Source organism: Fistularia commersonii, chromosome 10 (genome assembly GCF_037954325.1).
Source record: "Fistularia commersonii isolate RoL2024-O1a breed Wild chromosome 10, RoL_Fcom_v1.0, whole genome shotgun sequence".
Classification (NCBI taxonomy): Eukaryota; Metazoa; Chordata; class Actinopteri; order Syngnathiformes; family Fistulariidae; genus Fistularia; species Fistularia commersonii.
In genome coordinates, this window is record NC_141293.1 from 8,530,071 (window position 1) to 8,548,229 (window position 18,159).

General features: G+C 38.4%; 2 protein-coding genes across 7 annotated transcripts in view; one reads left to right on the top strand and one right to left on the bottom strand.

Annotated features, from left to right (window-relative positions):
- pear1 (platelet endothelial aggregation receptor 1) overlaps window positions 1-6,187 on the bottom strand; it is a 70,543-nt gene extending 64,356 nt beyond the window's left edge. For 3 of the 6 annotated variants that reach the window (XM_086153571.1, XM_086153569.1, XM_086153570.1), the window contains exon 1: window positions 5,969-6,186. The gene's annotated coding sequence lies outside the window, so the exon portion shown is untranslated. Of the gene's footprint in view, window positions 1-5,968 lie in introns of all 6 variants that reach the window. The other 3 variants (XM_086153568.1, XM_086153567.1, XM_086153572.1) reach the window with 2 other exon arrangements.
- Window positions 6,188-9,180: 2,993 nt separating this feature from the next.
- gpatch4 (G patch domain containing 4) lies at window positions 9,181-16,692 on the top strand. Its single transcript, XM_086153574.1, has 8 exons — window positions 9,181-9,304; window positions 10,248-10,326; window positions 10,396-10,469; window positions 10,568-10,660; window positions 14,034-14,147; window positions 14,444-14,556; window positions 14,649-14,699; window positions 15,457-16,692. The coding sequence occupies exons 2-8, from the start codon at window positions 10,248-10,250 to the stop codon at window positions 16,175-16,177; spliced, it is 1,245 nt and encodes a 414-aa protein (XP_086009700.1). The 5' UTR covers window positions 9,181-9,304; the 3' UTR covers window positions 16,178-16,692.
- The last annotated feature ends 1,467 nt before the right edge of the window (window positions 16,693-18,159 follow it).

Genomic DNA, 18,159 nt, shown 5'->3' on the forward strand with positions numbered 1-18,159 from the left:
TGTCTTTTGTAACTACAGCTCAGAAGACCTTGCCCGTAACAGAATCTGGACGCAGCTTCAGTCAACGGCCTCCAAGTGTTTCTTCACCGAACTGCATAGGAAGTTGGACATCCGGGCTTCGCTTCTCACAGCATTGGTCCACAGAGCAAGAATATAGACACTTCTCTCGTCTTATCTGGATTAGACCTCAGTTATTCAGATAGTGATAAAAGTGTTATGTCTTTTTGACTCTGACCAAACTTTCAGATTTTGAAGCACAAACTGCTTTTGTAAGCATGTCAGAGCTGGATGTTCTTCCTGAGGAGACTGAGGTCGTTTTTGCGTCTACAACAGGGGCTCCTCCTGACCCTCTACCAGTCTACGGTAGCCAACGCACTTTTTTTCGGTATAGTGTGCTGGTGATTGGTGAGGTCAATAGGCTCGATAAGATAGTGAGGAAAGCCAGCTCGGTGGTGGGATTGAACCTGGACCATCTTCAATTGGTGGTGACGGGGAGGGTGAAGGACAAACTAGGAGCTATCCTGGACAATCCTTCCTACGCTCTGCACAAACTGTGGCTGATGTGCAGCTCCTTAAGCTCACGCAGGGGTCGGGAACCTTTTTGACTGGGAGTGCCACAAAAGCCAAATATTTCTTGACATATTTCATCGAGAGCCATATAGTATTTTTAACGCACAAAAAATGAAATACATCTTACTTTTAATGCGACCTCTGGTGCTGCATGGATTTGCTCGAAGTGCTGCTTTATATTTGACCGTTTCATCTATGCAATTTTATCATAGCATATAACACATACCGCGGATCCAAATGCAAATTCCTCTGTCCACGCAGCCTTGAATGCACGGTAATCATTGTCTTTTTTTTCTTTGTCGCCATCTTTTCCATTACGAGGGTTGATGCGGATAAATTAGTTGGCTATTTGATAAAATTTATTTCTTCACCTTTACAATGACCCAGACGTGCTCGGAGGCCAATGGTTCCCAACCCGACCGACAGGTGACCCGTGAAATTTATCTTCAAAACTAATTTCTGTTTACTTTAAAATGACACAGTATTATGAAGAAATCTTCTTCTCAGCGAATCAACTTTCTCCATCTAACCCTAAAATTATTATGAAGACATATCACAAGTATTTTAAAATCAGTTCCAAACTGATTTTTGCTTTTTCAACTCAAAATTGTCTGGGAGCCATATGGCATCACCAGAAGCGCCATATATGGCTCACGAGCCATAGGTTCGTGTAGGTTTATGTAAGTAGCCAGCTCTTCCTGTTTCTATGCTCTTCGTACATTCAAGATATTGCTATTTAGAAAACATTATTTCAGAAACAGCTGATTTAACCTTAAGAAGTCACTGACAGTGACAAAAAAATGTGTTACTGTAGGAGCTCTGATTAACTTATACATATCTAATAGCACAGACGAATTAATGTGGCATTAAAATTTTTTCATAATATTACCTGTACGGATATATATACTGAATAAGATCGCAATCAAAGCTCTTCATTGGCAATTCATTTAAAGAATAATGCTGCATGGTCAGAGAACTTCAAGGTGTTTTTTCTTTTTTTTTTTTTGGGGGGGGGTGAGATTTGTAAGCCACAGTGTGATGCAAGGAACTACTTTTTACTGATGGTGATGTTGTGAAGGTATGAGAAAATCCGATGACACATTAGCATAGCATTTTGTTGTTTGGAACAGTTTATTGGGCATGTGGCCATTACTTTACAATTATTAGAATTGACTGACGTTGACAATGTTTTTGCCCTGCTGACATGTTTGAACAAATACTGCTGCTTGATGTGGTATCATGAGCTTTCGGTAAAGAGTTTGGATTCATCTGCATGTATACCAAAATTTAATTTTGCACCAGAAGTCATTTTCGTTGGTGGGGAACATGAGTAAATGTGCGGCACATTTCAAAGAAATCCAGTATGAAAGCCGGAAAGTTAGTCAAGGTCAGTATGATTCATTCAGTGGGAACCATGAAAGACTGCAAAAAATAGTTCAAATCAGTAGAAGACATAAAGTATTTCACCACAGAAGTGAAAATATTGGCCTGTTGTAAGCACTACATCGATGCAAGGGATCAACATTATTCATTCTCTGGACAAATCACCACCAAATTTATTGATAATCTATCCAATCCAACAATCAAAGTCAGAGGATTTGGACAAGGCGGGCTAAAAAATTCCAGGGAAAAGCTTTGAAATGCATTTCTATCTCCACCGAAGCTGTGGACTGGGTGACAGCTCATACCCTTGATCCTTTTTTAACTAGTAATTCTATTGCACAATCCAATATTTGGCAGCCAGCACAAACAATATCTGACAAACAATGTGTGGCCATCAGACAAACTTGTCAAGAGGAGATGCGGCTTCTCAAAAAACAAACATGTTGATGCTCGCGGCCATGTAGGGATTTTAATAAATCTTTCAAACGTCAAGACACAGGGAGATCATATTAACATTAATGATATTTACTCTGGGTCAACTTTTTCAATTTGAGCCTTATCTCTTTGAGTGTCTGGCCTGTGTCACCTCAAACCAGAACATATCCAGTGGCTTGCAAGAGTGCAACTCCTCTCTAGGACAAAAACACGGTAAGATGAGGAGGCCTTTGGCTATCGGACCACGGTTTGTTTCCTCACTCCATTAAAAAAAGGGGGGTCAGCTTCATGCTGCTGATAGCTGAAGCAGCCTGGAAGACGTTTTCAAGTGGAGAAGGGAGTAAAGGGGGGGTGTGACTTTTCCACTGATGAGGATCTCATATGAGGAACAACAAACGTGATCTACTTCGGGAGACACAAGTGTTCCACATGCAGTTTAACTTCTCCTAGGGCCTAAAGATTATTCTGAGATTGAGACTGCTTTACAATATCAGTAATATACTGTTGCTGATTTTTTTTTCTCGCATATTTTAGGTCATTTCTTGCATTTTTTTTTTTTCCGGGGGAAGCAGTTAAAGTACCTCTGACATTTCACCTTATGGCTCAAGTTCACTTGCTTGTTGCTCTTTCTTTCTGTGACTTGACGATGTACTTTCCAAAATTAACACACAGATATATTCTAATTCTAATATAAAAAATAGAATCACAATATTCCATAAGATTATTTCATGTTTCAACGGTATAGTTATAGCAGGCTATGTGGATAATGGTAAATATAAAACTAGTGTAGAGCTCTCGAGAATATTTGGACAAGGACAAAGGAAAGTTCAGTCTGCAGTCAGAAAGGCTTCCTGGGGATTTTTAGTTGCCAGAGCAGATGCAAGGTCATGAGTCAACACCAGGTGACCGAGTTTTTACACTGATAGTTAATCACAACTTGCCTTCCTTGCAGATGTTTGTGCTGGAAAATGCCAGGGTTCTCCATTATCAAAAAATGAAAGAAAGACAGAAAAAATCCATTCAAGGGTTATGGAAAATATACAGAGATTACAGTGGTAATTTACAGCTTTTGCTACAGCAATAACACTCATAAAAATGTTGGTCAACAAGTGACCATGAACGATCAAGCAATACAATGCCGCCAATCTTTGCAAAAAAAAAAAAAAAAAAAAAAGCAGGAAATCGCATCATCACCCAGAACCGAACCATGGCATCAGTCCAATTGTTCAGAAAATCGGCAACAAACTGATACCTCAAAATTGGCAATAAATGACATTTCAAAATAATGCCCAAAAAACAATTAAATAAAAATCAAGACAATCATGTACATGAAAAATAAGGTTGTATTCATCTAACATAATTTTTTTTTTTTTTTGGCATAATTTTTCTTATTGAGCCCATTAAAGGGTTAATCTGCCATATCATCATAAGCGTCACAAAACAGACACCTTCCCACCAGGGACTTTTTAAATATCTGCACAAAAACTGCCGCCTCATCTTGGCCAAATGCACTAGAAGGACATGAAAGTCCAATCACATAATCCTGTGCAGGATGTACCGATGCACAGCCTCAAGCCACCTTGCTGCCACGTTTATACTCCTTGAGTCACTGAGCAAGAATAGGAGGAGGAGAAATGGAGGGAGGGTCAGCAGACACGCTCTCGGTGACACCCACAGAAATTCATCTGTGGCTCTTGTGACTCATTCCCTCTTGAAAGTGCTGAGGGTTTTTTGAAATGACAGATTAAAAAAAAAAAAAAAAAAAAACGAACTTGGACATTAATATTTTAATATTGTTCCATTCCTGGAAGAAGCTTAAGGAAAATTAAACAAAAAAAATCCTAGCACTCTACACATACTACACAGGAAAATTATTGCTCCACTATTCAAGAATTATTTAGTAGATGTTTCTTTGGAGGGACTCCAAATGACTTCTATAAAGTAAATGCTTCTTTGGCCAATGGTATCTAACTCATGATAAAAACAAATGAATAAATAATAAATATTCTATTCATTAAAATGGGCAAAAATAGGCATACCGAAAACATCGATGTAAAATGGGAGTTTGATTGATAATTATGGATTCTATTTCTAAATCTTGGAGATCATTGTCTAGTAAAAAATGTTTTGTTTATCCATTTTTGAGAACTCGTACATGTTTTGAATAGCTGCCCATTCCTGATTGATTATGAAAAAAAAATCCCCATCATATCACCGCAACAAAACCAACTAAGAATGTTTTGCAAAACAAAAAAAGCTCTTAAGAAAGGAAAGAAGTGAACAAAAAGTTAGCGAAACATTACCTCTGAGTCAAAAAGAGATGCCATAAAAGTCTATAAAAATTGCTGATGAAAATTTTTGAAAATACAATTAAAATTTTCAGAAAAATAATTGCCTCAGAAATCAAAGGAAAAAAAACAGTTTGTAAGTAAACCCCCAAAAAACACTGCTGACAAAAAAATAATAGAACAAGAAGCTACATAATAGTAAAAAAAATACTTGTTAATGGGAACAAATGAGAAAAAAAAATCAGCAAAAATGACTTCATCATTAATAATAATGTCGAGAGCAGTCATAAGAAAAGGACCAGGTGGTCATGATATAATTAGAGAAAAAAAATGAAAGGAGTAATTATTGAAGTTACAAATTCAAAGGTTGGATAAATAATGCCTAAAGAGCCAGTATATTTGGAAAGATTTTGAAATGCTAGGGTTATTGAAATGCAATTTCTTGATTTACATGTAACTCTATATCTTGAAAGACTTATAGCTACATCTGAAAATGAACTCAGGACCCTGTCATCTTCATCTTGTGACCCAAAGGGTGGCCAGAACCCTAGATCCGACCCCTAATTTTACAAATTTCAACATTTAAGATTGTCTTCATTCGGTTATTGTAACATTTTAAATTGCTGAGCAAGAGCTTACATTTACAGTCACACAGTCTAAATGTTTGCTGGCTGCAAAACAAATGACAGGGACATATGAATCAAATATTACAGGATATATTGAAGATCAACACTGACTGCTTATCCATGATTACAGGATCAGCGATTGGATGAAAAATAATACATACTCTACATTTGGTTTTAATTCAGCTTATGAGCTCGAGTAAACAATAATAATACAAATGGATATCTTAACCTTGCAATTCAGTATTTTTTCCTCACTTTACAGAACTTTTACTTTAAATAAATATTTATAACTATAACAGAGGTTAAGTCATTTATAAGCTATAAAACAACACATCAAATAACAATGGTATCCCAACCAAAAGCAGCTCTAAAAAAAAACACAAACTTCATGTCGTATTAGAGGATTTAGGATGATTTACTGTTTTGTGTGTGTGTGTGTGTGTGTGTGTGTGTTGTTTGTTTGTTTGTTTTTTTGTCGGACTGTGCTGCGTAAGCACATTACCGTAATGTGCGTGATACAAGCACAGATTAATGCGCATTTGTCGCATGTGTGAAACAATCATAGCGCGTCACTGGTTTATGAAAAAGCACAACACAGCTTAAAATAAGGAATACAGCCTATTTGAAACTTAGTAAAAAAAATAAATAAATAAAAACTCTACTCACGGCCACTGACTCCCGGATTATCTGTCGCCTTGCAGATCCAAAGAAATTTCCAAACACGGAGCGCCAGTTATGAGCGGTCACTCACTTGTAAACATCTAACAGCAGCGTGAATCTCTTGGAGAAGGCGAGTATGAGGAGAGAGGGAGAGAAAAAGAGAGAGAGAGAGAAAGAGAGAGAGAGAGAGAAAGAAAGAAAAAGAGTCCGGTTCTTCCAGCGGGGGAGGGTCCGAACCGGAGCCCCACAAAGTGGAAAAAACTCTGACAAGCAAATGGGGCTGGAGGAGGAAGAGGAGGAGGAGGAGGAAAAAGAGGGATGGAACACTGAAAAGCTTTTCATGGGGATATGGAATTATTGTTTTTGTCTCAAGCAGATCCGTGTATGTGCATGTGAGGTTGGCGGGGTTGTCAGACGATGATGATAAAACCTGATGGAAAAAAAAAAGGTTTGTTTGATTCTTGCAGGTGGAAAGAATCGGGTCCTTCCTTCTCACTGGGTGTGACTTGTAGACAGTAAGAGCTATCGCAGAGTAAAACAAATCTATTATTTACAAATTAGGACATCATTTGCGTTTACACGTTTTCATCTAAAACTTTAACCGATTTTAATATGCATGACCATTTGAATCAAACTTGACAAAAGCAATAACTTATTCAACTAACCACTTTCTGCCCCCAAATGGACCTCACATGATGCAATGGATCTGCTTTGGATAATTGAAAATAAACATTTGAGGCGAATAAAAATAAACCATTTTCCTGTCACTGTTTTTTGTTAGATCAGTATTAGCTACTCAACATTTAGAGGTTCATTTTTTGGTGTATTTATCATTTGTTGTTTGCAAATTTAAGAAAAAAAAATCAGCATGTTGCTACTGGGAAAATACTTAGAATCACACACACACATATGCACACACACAGCCCCAAGTAGACCCTATGTAATGCTACAGAGGTCAACAAGCGAGAGGTGATCCATGTGAAAATACAGACTTTAATAGTTCAGTTCACCACTTCAAATTCAAATAAAACCCACTGTCCCAATACATGGACACCAATACTTAACAAATCCCCACCTGTTTAAAGCCTGGGATTAATTTTTATGCCTATATGCAGCCTACTGATTCCAAACTGCGAGGAAACATTGCAAATAAATGTAAAATCAAAAGTCATAATGTTAAAACAAAGAGGGGGCAGCCGAGAAATGTGTCAGTTACCGTTTGCAGGCAGCAGCTGGAAAGCTTCCTTCTGAACAGCAGGACAACCATGATAACTGGACCTGCTATCCCTGCTTGGCGCTGACACAGATAAGTCTCATGTTGGAGGGAGGTCTGATGCAGATCACATTATCACTGACCAGAATCAAAGAAATGGTCAATGTAGAAGCCCAGAAGAAGCCCAACGCGGAAGATGCAGATGCAAAGGCGGAGGCATCCGGGAGAAGATGGATACGACAGTAAGGAAAGGTCAGAGAGGTCGAAGAGGAACATGCTTTTAGAGATGAAAGTGTATGTCCTGTTAACTTATGTTTAACATTATTTTCAATCACAGGGCCACTTACACAGACATGCAACCCTTATCTCTCCGCTCTATAAATCTGGACTATTTAGTCTTTCATCAACCTATTGCACATTTTTAGATTTCACACAGAAAAGCCTCTCTTGGAATCATGGCAGAAAATGTTTCCATGTGAGATAAGGGTGCTTTTTAAAAAACTTTATTTAAGATGCTTAATTGATAACACAAGAAATTTACTTAACATTCATTTATGTTGTTCGTATATGATGTTTGGATTTTTTTTTTTATATAAAATGTTTGGTATTTCCCAATATGTTGCAAATTAGCAGGAAGTTGGTTTTTTTTTTTAAATCTCTTTCAATTGTTTCACTTAATCGATATTTTTTCAAATAATGTAAATGACAAGAATGAGCAGGGAAAGCGATGACACGCAGGGGAGGAAAATATCCACATGGTATTTGTCTGTATTTATAGAGAGGTAAATGCCATTTATTTGGATTGTGCTTCATATTTATTTTTTTCAATTATTATGAGACTGAAGAAATTTGTAAAGTGTGAAATATTGCCATCTAGTGGCGTTTTCTATTTTTCTGTATCTCCCTAATGATGTTTTTTTTTTCCTTCATGCCTCTTCATTTAGCAAATAGTATGAATCTATGATATCCTCAGGTGAAGTTCAAAGAAACAAAAGTACACTTAATTATTTCAGTAATATTTTCAACATTCTATCTTCTAATTTTCCTTTCAGCTTCAGGGGTCGACACAGCGAACCACCTTCCTCCATCTAACACTATTCTCTACATCATCTTCTCTCATACCAGTTCATGTCATGTCCTCTTTCACTCCATTCATAAATCTCATCTACAGTTCTCCTGAGGGCAACCTCAGCACTCTTCTATAATGAGATATTCATAATTTTCAATCCCTCCTCTGTGTATGTCCAAGCCATATCAGTCTGTCTTTATCGCCATCCCTCTGATGGACTAATTCCTGATCATATCTATCCTCCTCGTCCCCAAAGGGAACCTCAATATCTTCATCTCTGCTACCTGTCTTTTCCTCAATATCACTCTCATCTCTGAACCAGAAAACGTCGCTGGTCTCACCAGCGCTTCTCCACCTTACATTTCACACTGGCGTTTATAGCACATTACCTCTGACACTTTTTTTAAATCAACATTTGGTGATTACGTGAAAAATGACTCCAGAATACCAAATATGGGAAAAAAAATACGAATAAATGGCATTAGGAAATTCTGAATGAGGAATACTTTAAAGATTCCAGAGGAAATTGTGTAAATAAAAGTTCCATGATAGTTAAAGGATAGAAAGATAAAACCTCTCTCAACCAGAATGTTGAGAAGGCAATCAAAGTACCAAAACAAAGACGGTAAAGAAAAGTAAAAAGTTAAAATGTGTAGAAAAGAAACCAGGAGCTGCTGGGAGGCTGCAGGCTGGCGCATGCGCACTAAAATATAATAGAAACCGCGATAAAGTTCACTAGAGAATGGAGAAGGGGAAACATCGAAGAAAAAATGCTTTGAAGAATGCATGTCCCCAAAGTGTACGAAATACTACTCTTCCTTGTTTTTGTGCATCAATTTCAACTTGTATGTCGTATGTTGTCCAACCGTACCTCCTTTCCACACCTCACCGGCATCTCCGCGCCGGCGCAGAAGTAGACACACAGTAAGGCGAAGAGGAAATCCTGATGACGTAGTTCCGGTGTCATGGCAGCTCTCTGCCGAACCGCATGGCTGTTTTTTAAAACTGTTGTTCTCTAGAGCCAGTGTCCTATTTATGAACCTTGAAAGAATCTCTGGAGGTATAAGTGATTTCTTAAAACGATAATGTTTAAATTCTGTGTTGTTGTTGTTTTATTTGCTTGGCTGGACACTATTAGTTTGTAACTAGCAGTGGACGTTGTTTTCCAAAATTGCACCATTTAGCTTACGTTTCAGCGTTAATATCTTGCTGTAAGCGCGAAAGTCACCGCGGTTGTATTTGTTACGGGCCAAAGATAAGTAAGGAACAGTGTAAAAGTTCCAGAAGTGCTGTCAAAGTAACTGTATTCTTTAACCTTATTGGACATCCAAGTTACAGCGGGAGAGCAGTCCGCATTAAAATAGAACATCTGGTCTTCATGTTTTGCATAGTCATTAAATGATCATAAAGTTGAAGGTCGCGCTACATTTTCGTTTAGTGTCTCTACTTCTTAGTAAAGTAAGTTCATGTCAATGCCATACTATCTAGCTCGTATTTCATCAGGTCTGACACATGCACTTCTGGTGAGTCTTGTAAGGTAGTTGCTGTGTCGTTAAATATTTACCCTCATTACCCTCATAAATTGTCATTTATGAGGATTTTTCATGAAATAAATGTTCTGAAAATATTCAGTTTTGTGAAGTTTTGGCAGCAAATCTGTTAATTTTGTAACTTTAAAATATGTCTGTCTTCGCTGTGTCTCTCCCGTTCAAAAGTTTGCATCTGAATTATTTGCTTCAGAAGTCCATTAAGCTGTAAAATGTGTTTTCACTTTGCTTTTCATTTTAGAACTGTCAGAATACGTTAATTATATAATAGGTGACTTAAAACTTTACATCGCAGATATTAATCATCCTTTCTCCTGGCAGGCTCTAATGATAAAAACCTTTTTTTGGTCAGTATCATTCACAATGAGAAATGTAGTGATGAATGTTTTGCACTGAGATTAGAGATATGGTATATTAACTTTGATTCAAGGGTGTAACAACTTGTCCTTCATGTAGATGGCGGGCATTGCCAAACAGAAAGGACATGGCTTGACCTTCGCTGAGCAGCAGTTGAAGCGACATGGCTGGGAAGAAGGTGAGGCGATTAACCATTTTCAGGTGGCAATCTGACCAGGACCAGAATGATTTTGCTCTCTGTTTCAAGGTAAAGGCTTGGGTCGAGCTGAGAATGGAATAACAGAGGCAGTCAAGGTCAAAGTGAAATGTAACAAGGGTGGGGTGAGTGTGCCAGGATAAAATCTTTTGGATCTAAAGTGTTGTCCTTTCTACTTTTCTGACTTTGCTCTCCTTGACTCCTTTTGTTTTTTTTCTTTCAGGTTGGCCACAAAGAGGGGGAGCAGTTCACTTTCCACTGGTGGGACCACGTCTTCAATAAGGCTTCATCCAGCGTGCAGGTGGACTCTGATCAGGTTTGTCCTTCAGACAATTCCTGTCTGTATTGTGAGTGTGATGAGTAGAGAAGCCATGTTTATTTAGAGATGGTCCTTTTTTGCAGTGCAGTTTTTTTATTCAGCAGCACTGTGTTCTTAGGACCAGGAAGTTGTTTGGTAGCAAAACGGATATATGTGAATAGCTCTTGCTATATCATGTTATGCTACTCAGACTGTATATCATCAGCCATCAGACTATATAACAGCTGTCTGGACGGTAAACAACTCTGACCAGCCAGAGGTGCATCTGTGCTGCTTCCACAACCTCGCTACCTCTCCCATTCACATTTCATGCCCTAACTCTGCTGTCTTTCTTATCCTTGTTGGTCCAAGTCGGCATGCATCTTGCCTGTTTTTGTTTGTTTATTTTATTCTTGTTGTTGCTATTGTCACTCTATTATCGTTTAGTTCTGGTTGTTGTTGTTGCTGTTGTTCTCACCACTGTCTATTTATTTGTGGATGTCTTGATATCGTCTGTCTTCTTACTTTCTCGCTATTTAAATTTATATTCATTTTTTTTTTTTTTTTTTTTTTTGACCTAACTGTGAACTGCTGTGACAAAGTAATTTACCCTATGGGGATCAATAACGTTTATCTTATCTTACTCAGTAGCAACGGAATGAAGTAACATGAGAGGCAATCTTTGATGTAAAAGATTCATACAATACAATACAATAATGACACTTCATGGCAAAATCAACTATATAACATTTGGAAAATAATTTTTTGCTTTGCACTTTTGATAATAGTTCCACCAAGAATCCCAGTATTTACTAAATCACTCAGACAGTCAGGCAGTAGTGTCACAGATTATTTGAAAGTTATGTAACTTAGAGGGATCCCGTTACCAAGATGTTATTGTTTGAGCAATATTTGCAACAGCTACATAGAAACAGTAATAAAGTCTTTCAACATATCTGTTTGTATAAACTTAAAAAAAAAAGTTTCCGTCGCAATATTATCAAAGTAGTGACACCATGAGGTTGAACTGTGGTTGGCCACATTAATTTTACCCTACCGTGCAAAAACATGTCATCTGTCCAGCTCTTTTCATTCGAACCTGAGAGACACATTATGGTGGGATTTAGATGAAAGCATTAGTAAGGGCTATCTGCATTGCGTTTCCGCCTGACGCACCTCAGACGGTGCCAACGGAGTAGCTGCAGGGTCATCAGCCAGGAGCCACCCTTCATTGATGTTTGGCTCCATTATTCCCGGAACATGTCACTGTGGTGGAGCAACGGCGGGGATTTCCTGCAGCTACTCATAGGACTTTTCTTTCAACATGTCCCCACGACATGTCCTTCCTTCTCAGCCACAGCCAGAAAGTGTCTCTTCCTGCCTCTTCTGCCAAGTCCTTGGATGCCTTCTTCAGCTTCAGCTTCAGCTTCACTCAGATGTTTCTGAGGAGGCGCTGGATGGATGTTCCCATAAACCATTGGATGGTCCTGTCGATCACTCCGTCCCAGGTTGTGCAACTTCCTTGTTACAGCTGGCTGAACATTTTGAACTTGTATTTTCCTCCTCCCTCCTGACCACCTCTTTGATCGACGGCTCTTTTCTCTCTTTTCTTGTGATTTTTGACCAAAACTTGGGGGCTATTCCCCACCTTGAGCCAGCTCTCCTGGCTGCACCCTTCTCACAACTTCTCGATGCATCAGCCTGCTGATGGCCTGGTCAACAGCCTCTTCAGCCTTTCATTTGCGTCCTGTTCGAACCGGAGCCTTGGGATTTTTTATGGGGTCCATTGAGTCTTTCAGCTCTAACACGAGCCTCACCTTTTGCTGCCTGTAGCCCAGGTGGATGGACTTCAGTGGCAGCTGGAGTATGCTTTTCCCAAACAGACCCATGTTGGAAAGGTAAACCAAGCCATTTGCATTTGCACACTGTTGGCTTTGGCATCCATCTTCATCACTGTGGATGAGGTGATCTCACACAGCTTCAGGGGCCACATCAGGCGCTGATAGAGGGTGAATTGACAGCACCAGACCTTAAGCTTCCCTGGCAGGTGACTCTTGTCAATCCTCTCCAGGCTGTCAGTAAGCTGCTGCATGATGGTGGCAGGCATATGGGTGTCAGACAGATCGGCCGTATTCAGCCTTCCCAAGCTTCAGACAGCCAACAATGGAATCCTTTTGCCATCTACTGTGAAGGAGATGAGGTCATTCCCGGCTCCCTTCCGGATTGGGAGACTGCAAGACTTTGTTGGTTTGATTCTCATTGTGGTCCATCCAAGGAGTTCTACCAACCTCTTTTGGAGCCTGGAAGTACAAAACAAGCCTCCGTAACCTAGAGCTGGTTATATAATTATTATATTTGGAAACTCACATGTGATCGGAATTCAAGGAGCCTCTTGGATGAGGGCAGAAACGTCCGCAAATAAAGAAATTCAAGTCCAGTTTCCAGGGCAAGATGATTTCAACAAGGAAGTGAGGCATGTATCAAGAGTCATCACAACACTAAATGCTGCACGGATTTATCAGTAATTTATACGTGGTTTTAGGCTGAAAAAGACTGACTCCATGTTGCCATGTTTCTTATGTTAAATCCCAGCACCTTGACACATCAAGAAAGCTCTAAAACCCAATGAGAGGTAAAAAAGCAACCATAATTTTCCCATCATTATGACTTTGCACAGCACCAATATGAGTGCATGTTTATTATAAAATGTTCTATCTATGCTGCCTTCTGGCATTCAGTGACAGACACACCTTGTTAATGCGACAGCCTTGTAAAGGGGCCTGTCTAATATGTTGATATAGTGCTGGAACTGTTGAGATTTCTCAAATTTCAAATGTCAAGTGATTCATTGAGCAATGACAGAAGGATATCATCTCTCAGCCAGAGCCTTAATCAGACTGTCTCAAAAGGATCACTTTATTATTACAAAGGTGAGGGAAAATAACCTGTCCTAGTGAACTTCTTATTTTTTATGTCAGTAAACCATTTGTCAAAAGATAAATACAAAACATCAGAGAAAGTAACTTACACATTTTAGAAATACTAGCTCTGCTCGAAGTGTCTGGAAAGATGATTCGACAGGCTTCTGTTAAAACACTATCTCATCAGGATGGTAATTAGCTAAAAAAAAAACATTTCATATTACTCTAATTTCTCATAGTTACTGGAGCTAGCTAATTGTTTCAGCTTGATATTATTTTTAGCAACAGGTTTGGATGTCACATCTGTTCAGAAGTATAAACTGACCTTGCCGTAAATGTCAAATATCTTTAATTTTGACATCGATTCTGAAATGTACATCTTTCTTGTTGTCTCCTTCTGCAAAGTTCCTCCTCCTCAGTTTATTCAGTAATGTTGTTGTTGTACATAAAGTATTTTCTTTTTGATCCAGAATGGTGTCACAGTGAAGAGAACAACAGAGGAAGGTGAAGAGGATACGATCTCGAATAAAAAGCCTCGGCAAACATTGTTGGCTAAAGCCAAACTTTATGGCTGCTTTGTCAAGGTGATCTACACTCTCAAATCATAAATAGTCAACATTTAGACATTGAAGTTTTGTGTTCCTGGAAGTATTTTGTAAGTTACCAACATAAAAAAAACACCATATCAATGTCAGTGTCTTTTTTTTTTTTTTTTTAACTGACATATGTTCAACTAAATATTAATGTCGAAACAACACTGATGTTCAGCTGGGAGTGCAGATTCAACAAACTTAACAATATTGTGTATGTATTGGGTCACGTTTATTATGACTGAGGCTTCCGATGACTGTTGTCTGTCTATGATTTTTGCCCTCCTTAGTCGGCCACCTTACGGTCTGGTCAGGAGCAACCCGAGCCGAAGTCCTCACATTCGAGCAGCAGCAGCTCAGATGAGGATGACGATCAGAAATTGGATCTCTCCAGCACCACCAAGTAAAATCCTACAGTCACGTGTCTCGATTTTTATGAATGCACTTTCATTTTTTAAAGAGCTGGATGGTAAGGTTTTTGTCAAAACCCGCTAGGCTGTCCGACGCGGAGCTCATGAAGGTGTGCGGAGGACGGACGGCTCACAAGTAGGTACATTTATTAAATTCCACAAAACCATGCAGTTAAGCGCTTTGCTGCTTTCAAACCAAAACCATATCGTTAGTTATATGGATCCTGTGATTAGATAGCTTTATTATTATTAGTGGTAGTATTATGAATTAGGATTCATTGTGAACCATTATATAAACAAAAAATAAATAAATTAATTAGATATCATTTAGAAATGTACTTTAGTAAATGGTCGAGAAAATTTCCAGATTGTCAAAAAGAAAACTGATCAAAATGACCATTCCTCTAGGTCAAAGGTGGGCAATTTTTTTGGCTGGCGGGACACATTTCTTATTTAATTTTTATGCGTGGGCCAACTGGGTATCATGTAAAGTGAGCAAAATTAAAATTACAATTGAAAGCATCATTTTTGGTATTTTATTTCTACTTTAAAATCATTAATGATTGATGTAATTCGCATAGAAATTTATGGTAATTATTTTGTATGTAATCACCCATACAAAATTAAACAAAAGGGAAAAATAAGGAGTTTCTAAATTCAATATTGATTGAAAATACATATTGAAATATTCAACGAAAAGAGTTTTGCGGCCCGGATAAAAAAGCAAAACGGGCCGGATGTGGCCCGCGGGCCGTAAAATGCCCAGGTCTTCTCTAGGTCTATTACAGTTGCCACTGATGTTTAGATTTATATTCAAACTGAGAATTGAATACCCCAAAATCAAACAAAAGAGAAGTGGAAGTAACCTGCTGTGTTTCTCCTGTTCTTTGAAGAGGAGCCAGGCATGGCTTGACAATGAGTGCAAAGCTGGCCCGGCTTGAGCAACAGGAGGCAGAATTCATGGCGAAATATGACAAGAGGAACAAACCAGCCAAACAGTCAACTCTACCTGCCTCCCAGTCAGCACACCAGGAAGTAGAGACAGATAAGAATCCAGCGTGTAAAAAGACAAAAAAGAGGAAATCCCTTGATGCCTCCATTGAGGTGAATGGTGAAGTGCTGCCAGTCGAACCTGAAATACATGTTAAAACCAAGAGGAAAAAGAAAAAGAAAGCCTTAAAGGACACTGAGGAAACTCTTGATTCAGTTTTAATTGCACAGGATGACTCTATTTTAACAAACAATGATGTGACCAAGAAGAACAAAAAGAAGAAAACTAAAGTTGATGAAGCGCCTCCACAGGTTGTGGAACCATCAGACACTAAAGAGAAGAGGAAGAAGAAGAAGAGGAAAGCAGAAGAGCACAGAGAGGCATCAGAGGAAGTGGTCAATAGCGATGCCAAAAAGGGAGGCTCAGAGTCAAACCAGAACAGTGTCTCCAATCCCAGTAGGACCAGTAGCTCAGCAGGAGTTATAGAGGAGGAGGAGGAGGAGAACTCAGCCGAGCAGAAAAGTAAAAAACACAAAAAAAAGAGAGACTCCGCTGTAGACTGTGTCAAACAGGAGACATTTTCTCCAAAGAAGAAGAAGAAGAAAAGCAAGACTAAAGATTAAGTTTTTTAATTGTTAAAACGCCTTTATTATTTTCTCTGCTCTCCAAGTCGCTGCCAGACAGATATTTTACCTTCAAATCGGTTGCAGCGTAATGGCGCTGTCAACTTACTATTCAGTTTGGTGGATGATCAGCTCACCTCTTTCAAATGTATTTAATGATGAAACAACAAAAACGGCAAAGAAATGTGGTTCCCTTTTATACACAAGGTCTTCATACCATTGGATGGTGACATTTTTCCTTTGACCAGTCACTTGAAGGAGTGTGCATGTGCATTACCTCCCCATTATTTCTTAGCTCAAATCCACCCTGAGAATCGAGGTGTACACATTATAGATTAAATGGGACCGGATTCAGATTACGCAATCGCGGTCCATTTTGAGGCCCGTAGATTATTTTACTACACGGTATGAAATGTCACCTAATGTTTGTAATTTCAGTATCATGAATTATTTGTTTTGTAACTGAAAAGTTGGAAATCCTGAGCGTTTTGGAAATTAAATGACATGTCAAATTACATCCCATCAGTATTGCAGCTTTACAGACAATGAATCAAAATTCTTTAAAGCTCTTCCACCACATACACATACACGCACATTCAAATCAAGACAATTGGAAAACCTTTGTCTATTATTTGTAAAGAAAAAAACATAATACCCACAAAGCAGAAATTCTCCTCAGACCATCTCATCAAAACAACTAGTGCCTTGTTTCAATTTTCTGAATATGATCCTCCTTTCAATCCAGACTGAAATGGCTTTGTTGAATGCACAAACACACACACACATGCTTTTTACATTAAACATTACAGCGCCTGCTTAATTATGATTTTTTTAAATGTATTTGTGATGTCTGCAAATCTCTTGTTAAAAAAAAAAATTGACATTTAACAATGTGAGACTTGTGGAAAAACTACCTTTTTGTGTCAAACTGCCAATAGTATGGAGTGACAGTCATTGACAGCAGGAATAAGGAAAAAAGAAAACACATGCAAATGGAAAAAAAATGAAACCTCAAAGTTAGTCTTTGAAAGTCAAGTTCAACCAGCTACAGGATGGATGAAACCAATTTATGACTAAACTAAGACTGCAGTCCAGGAGACCTAATTTTACTCATTCAGTGTTTTCTATAAGTGGTGTCTCTTGCCTTTTTGACATGACTTGCGTAACAAATTTAGCCATAGATATGCACCTGTATTAAGTTATCATCACACCCCAATGCTCTTCAGTCTGAATCACCTTTCAGCTTACATGACTTAAGGTCCTGTTGCTAGAGACCACAACAAAAGGTCTTGACCTCAAAAGGCCAGATGTTTTTGGAGCAAAAGGAGCCCCAACTTAATGTGGGATCATATTGTATCAGAATCACAATTTGTCCCTGAGAGGAAGTTGGAGGAATTGGATGAACAATGGGTATTTGTGTGTGTGTGTTTGAGTCTGCATGCACACACTGAAAGCCTTGTGTGGTATGATCTATCAGTTTTTGGTTTCTGTTCAGAAGGAATTCAGTTGCTGATCATAATGTATTGCAGTCACTGAATTTACCAAGCAGGAATGAAAAGGAACATATGTCTGCATAGAATGGTTTTTTCCAAAAAAAAACTTAAGATAACTTTATGCATGAGTGTTTGAAAGACTATGTAAAAAAGTGTGGTTTCCCTCAACAAAAAGATGTTAATATAAGATTTAAACATGCTTTAATAAGTCTCCTCCTTCAGTATTATATAGGGGAACAGCGCTTGAAATTTTACTTTTAAATATTCTTCAGCTGGGTCAACATGTAACATATTTTCTTATCCATATCTTTGGCAGTTTAAGTAATTCGCAGTAACTTGGTCAAATGCCAGATTTTTGAGGCCCAGTTTTTTAAGCTGATGAAATTTGGAAATTTTAAGTCCCACTATCTTTCTTTTTCATTTTTACAAGGGCATTGAACACCCAACTTTACATCTAAGCTTCCCTTTACTGATTTTTTTTCCGTTACT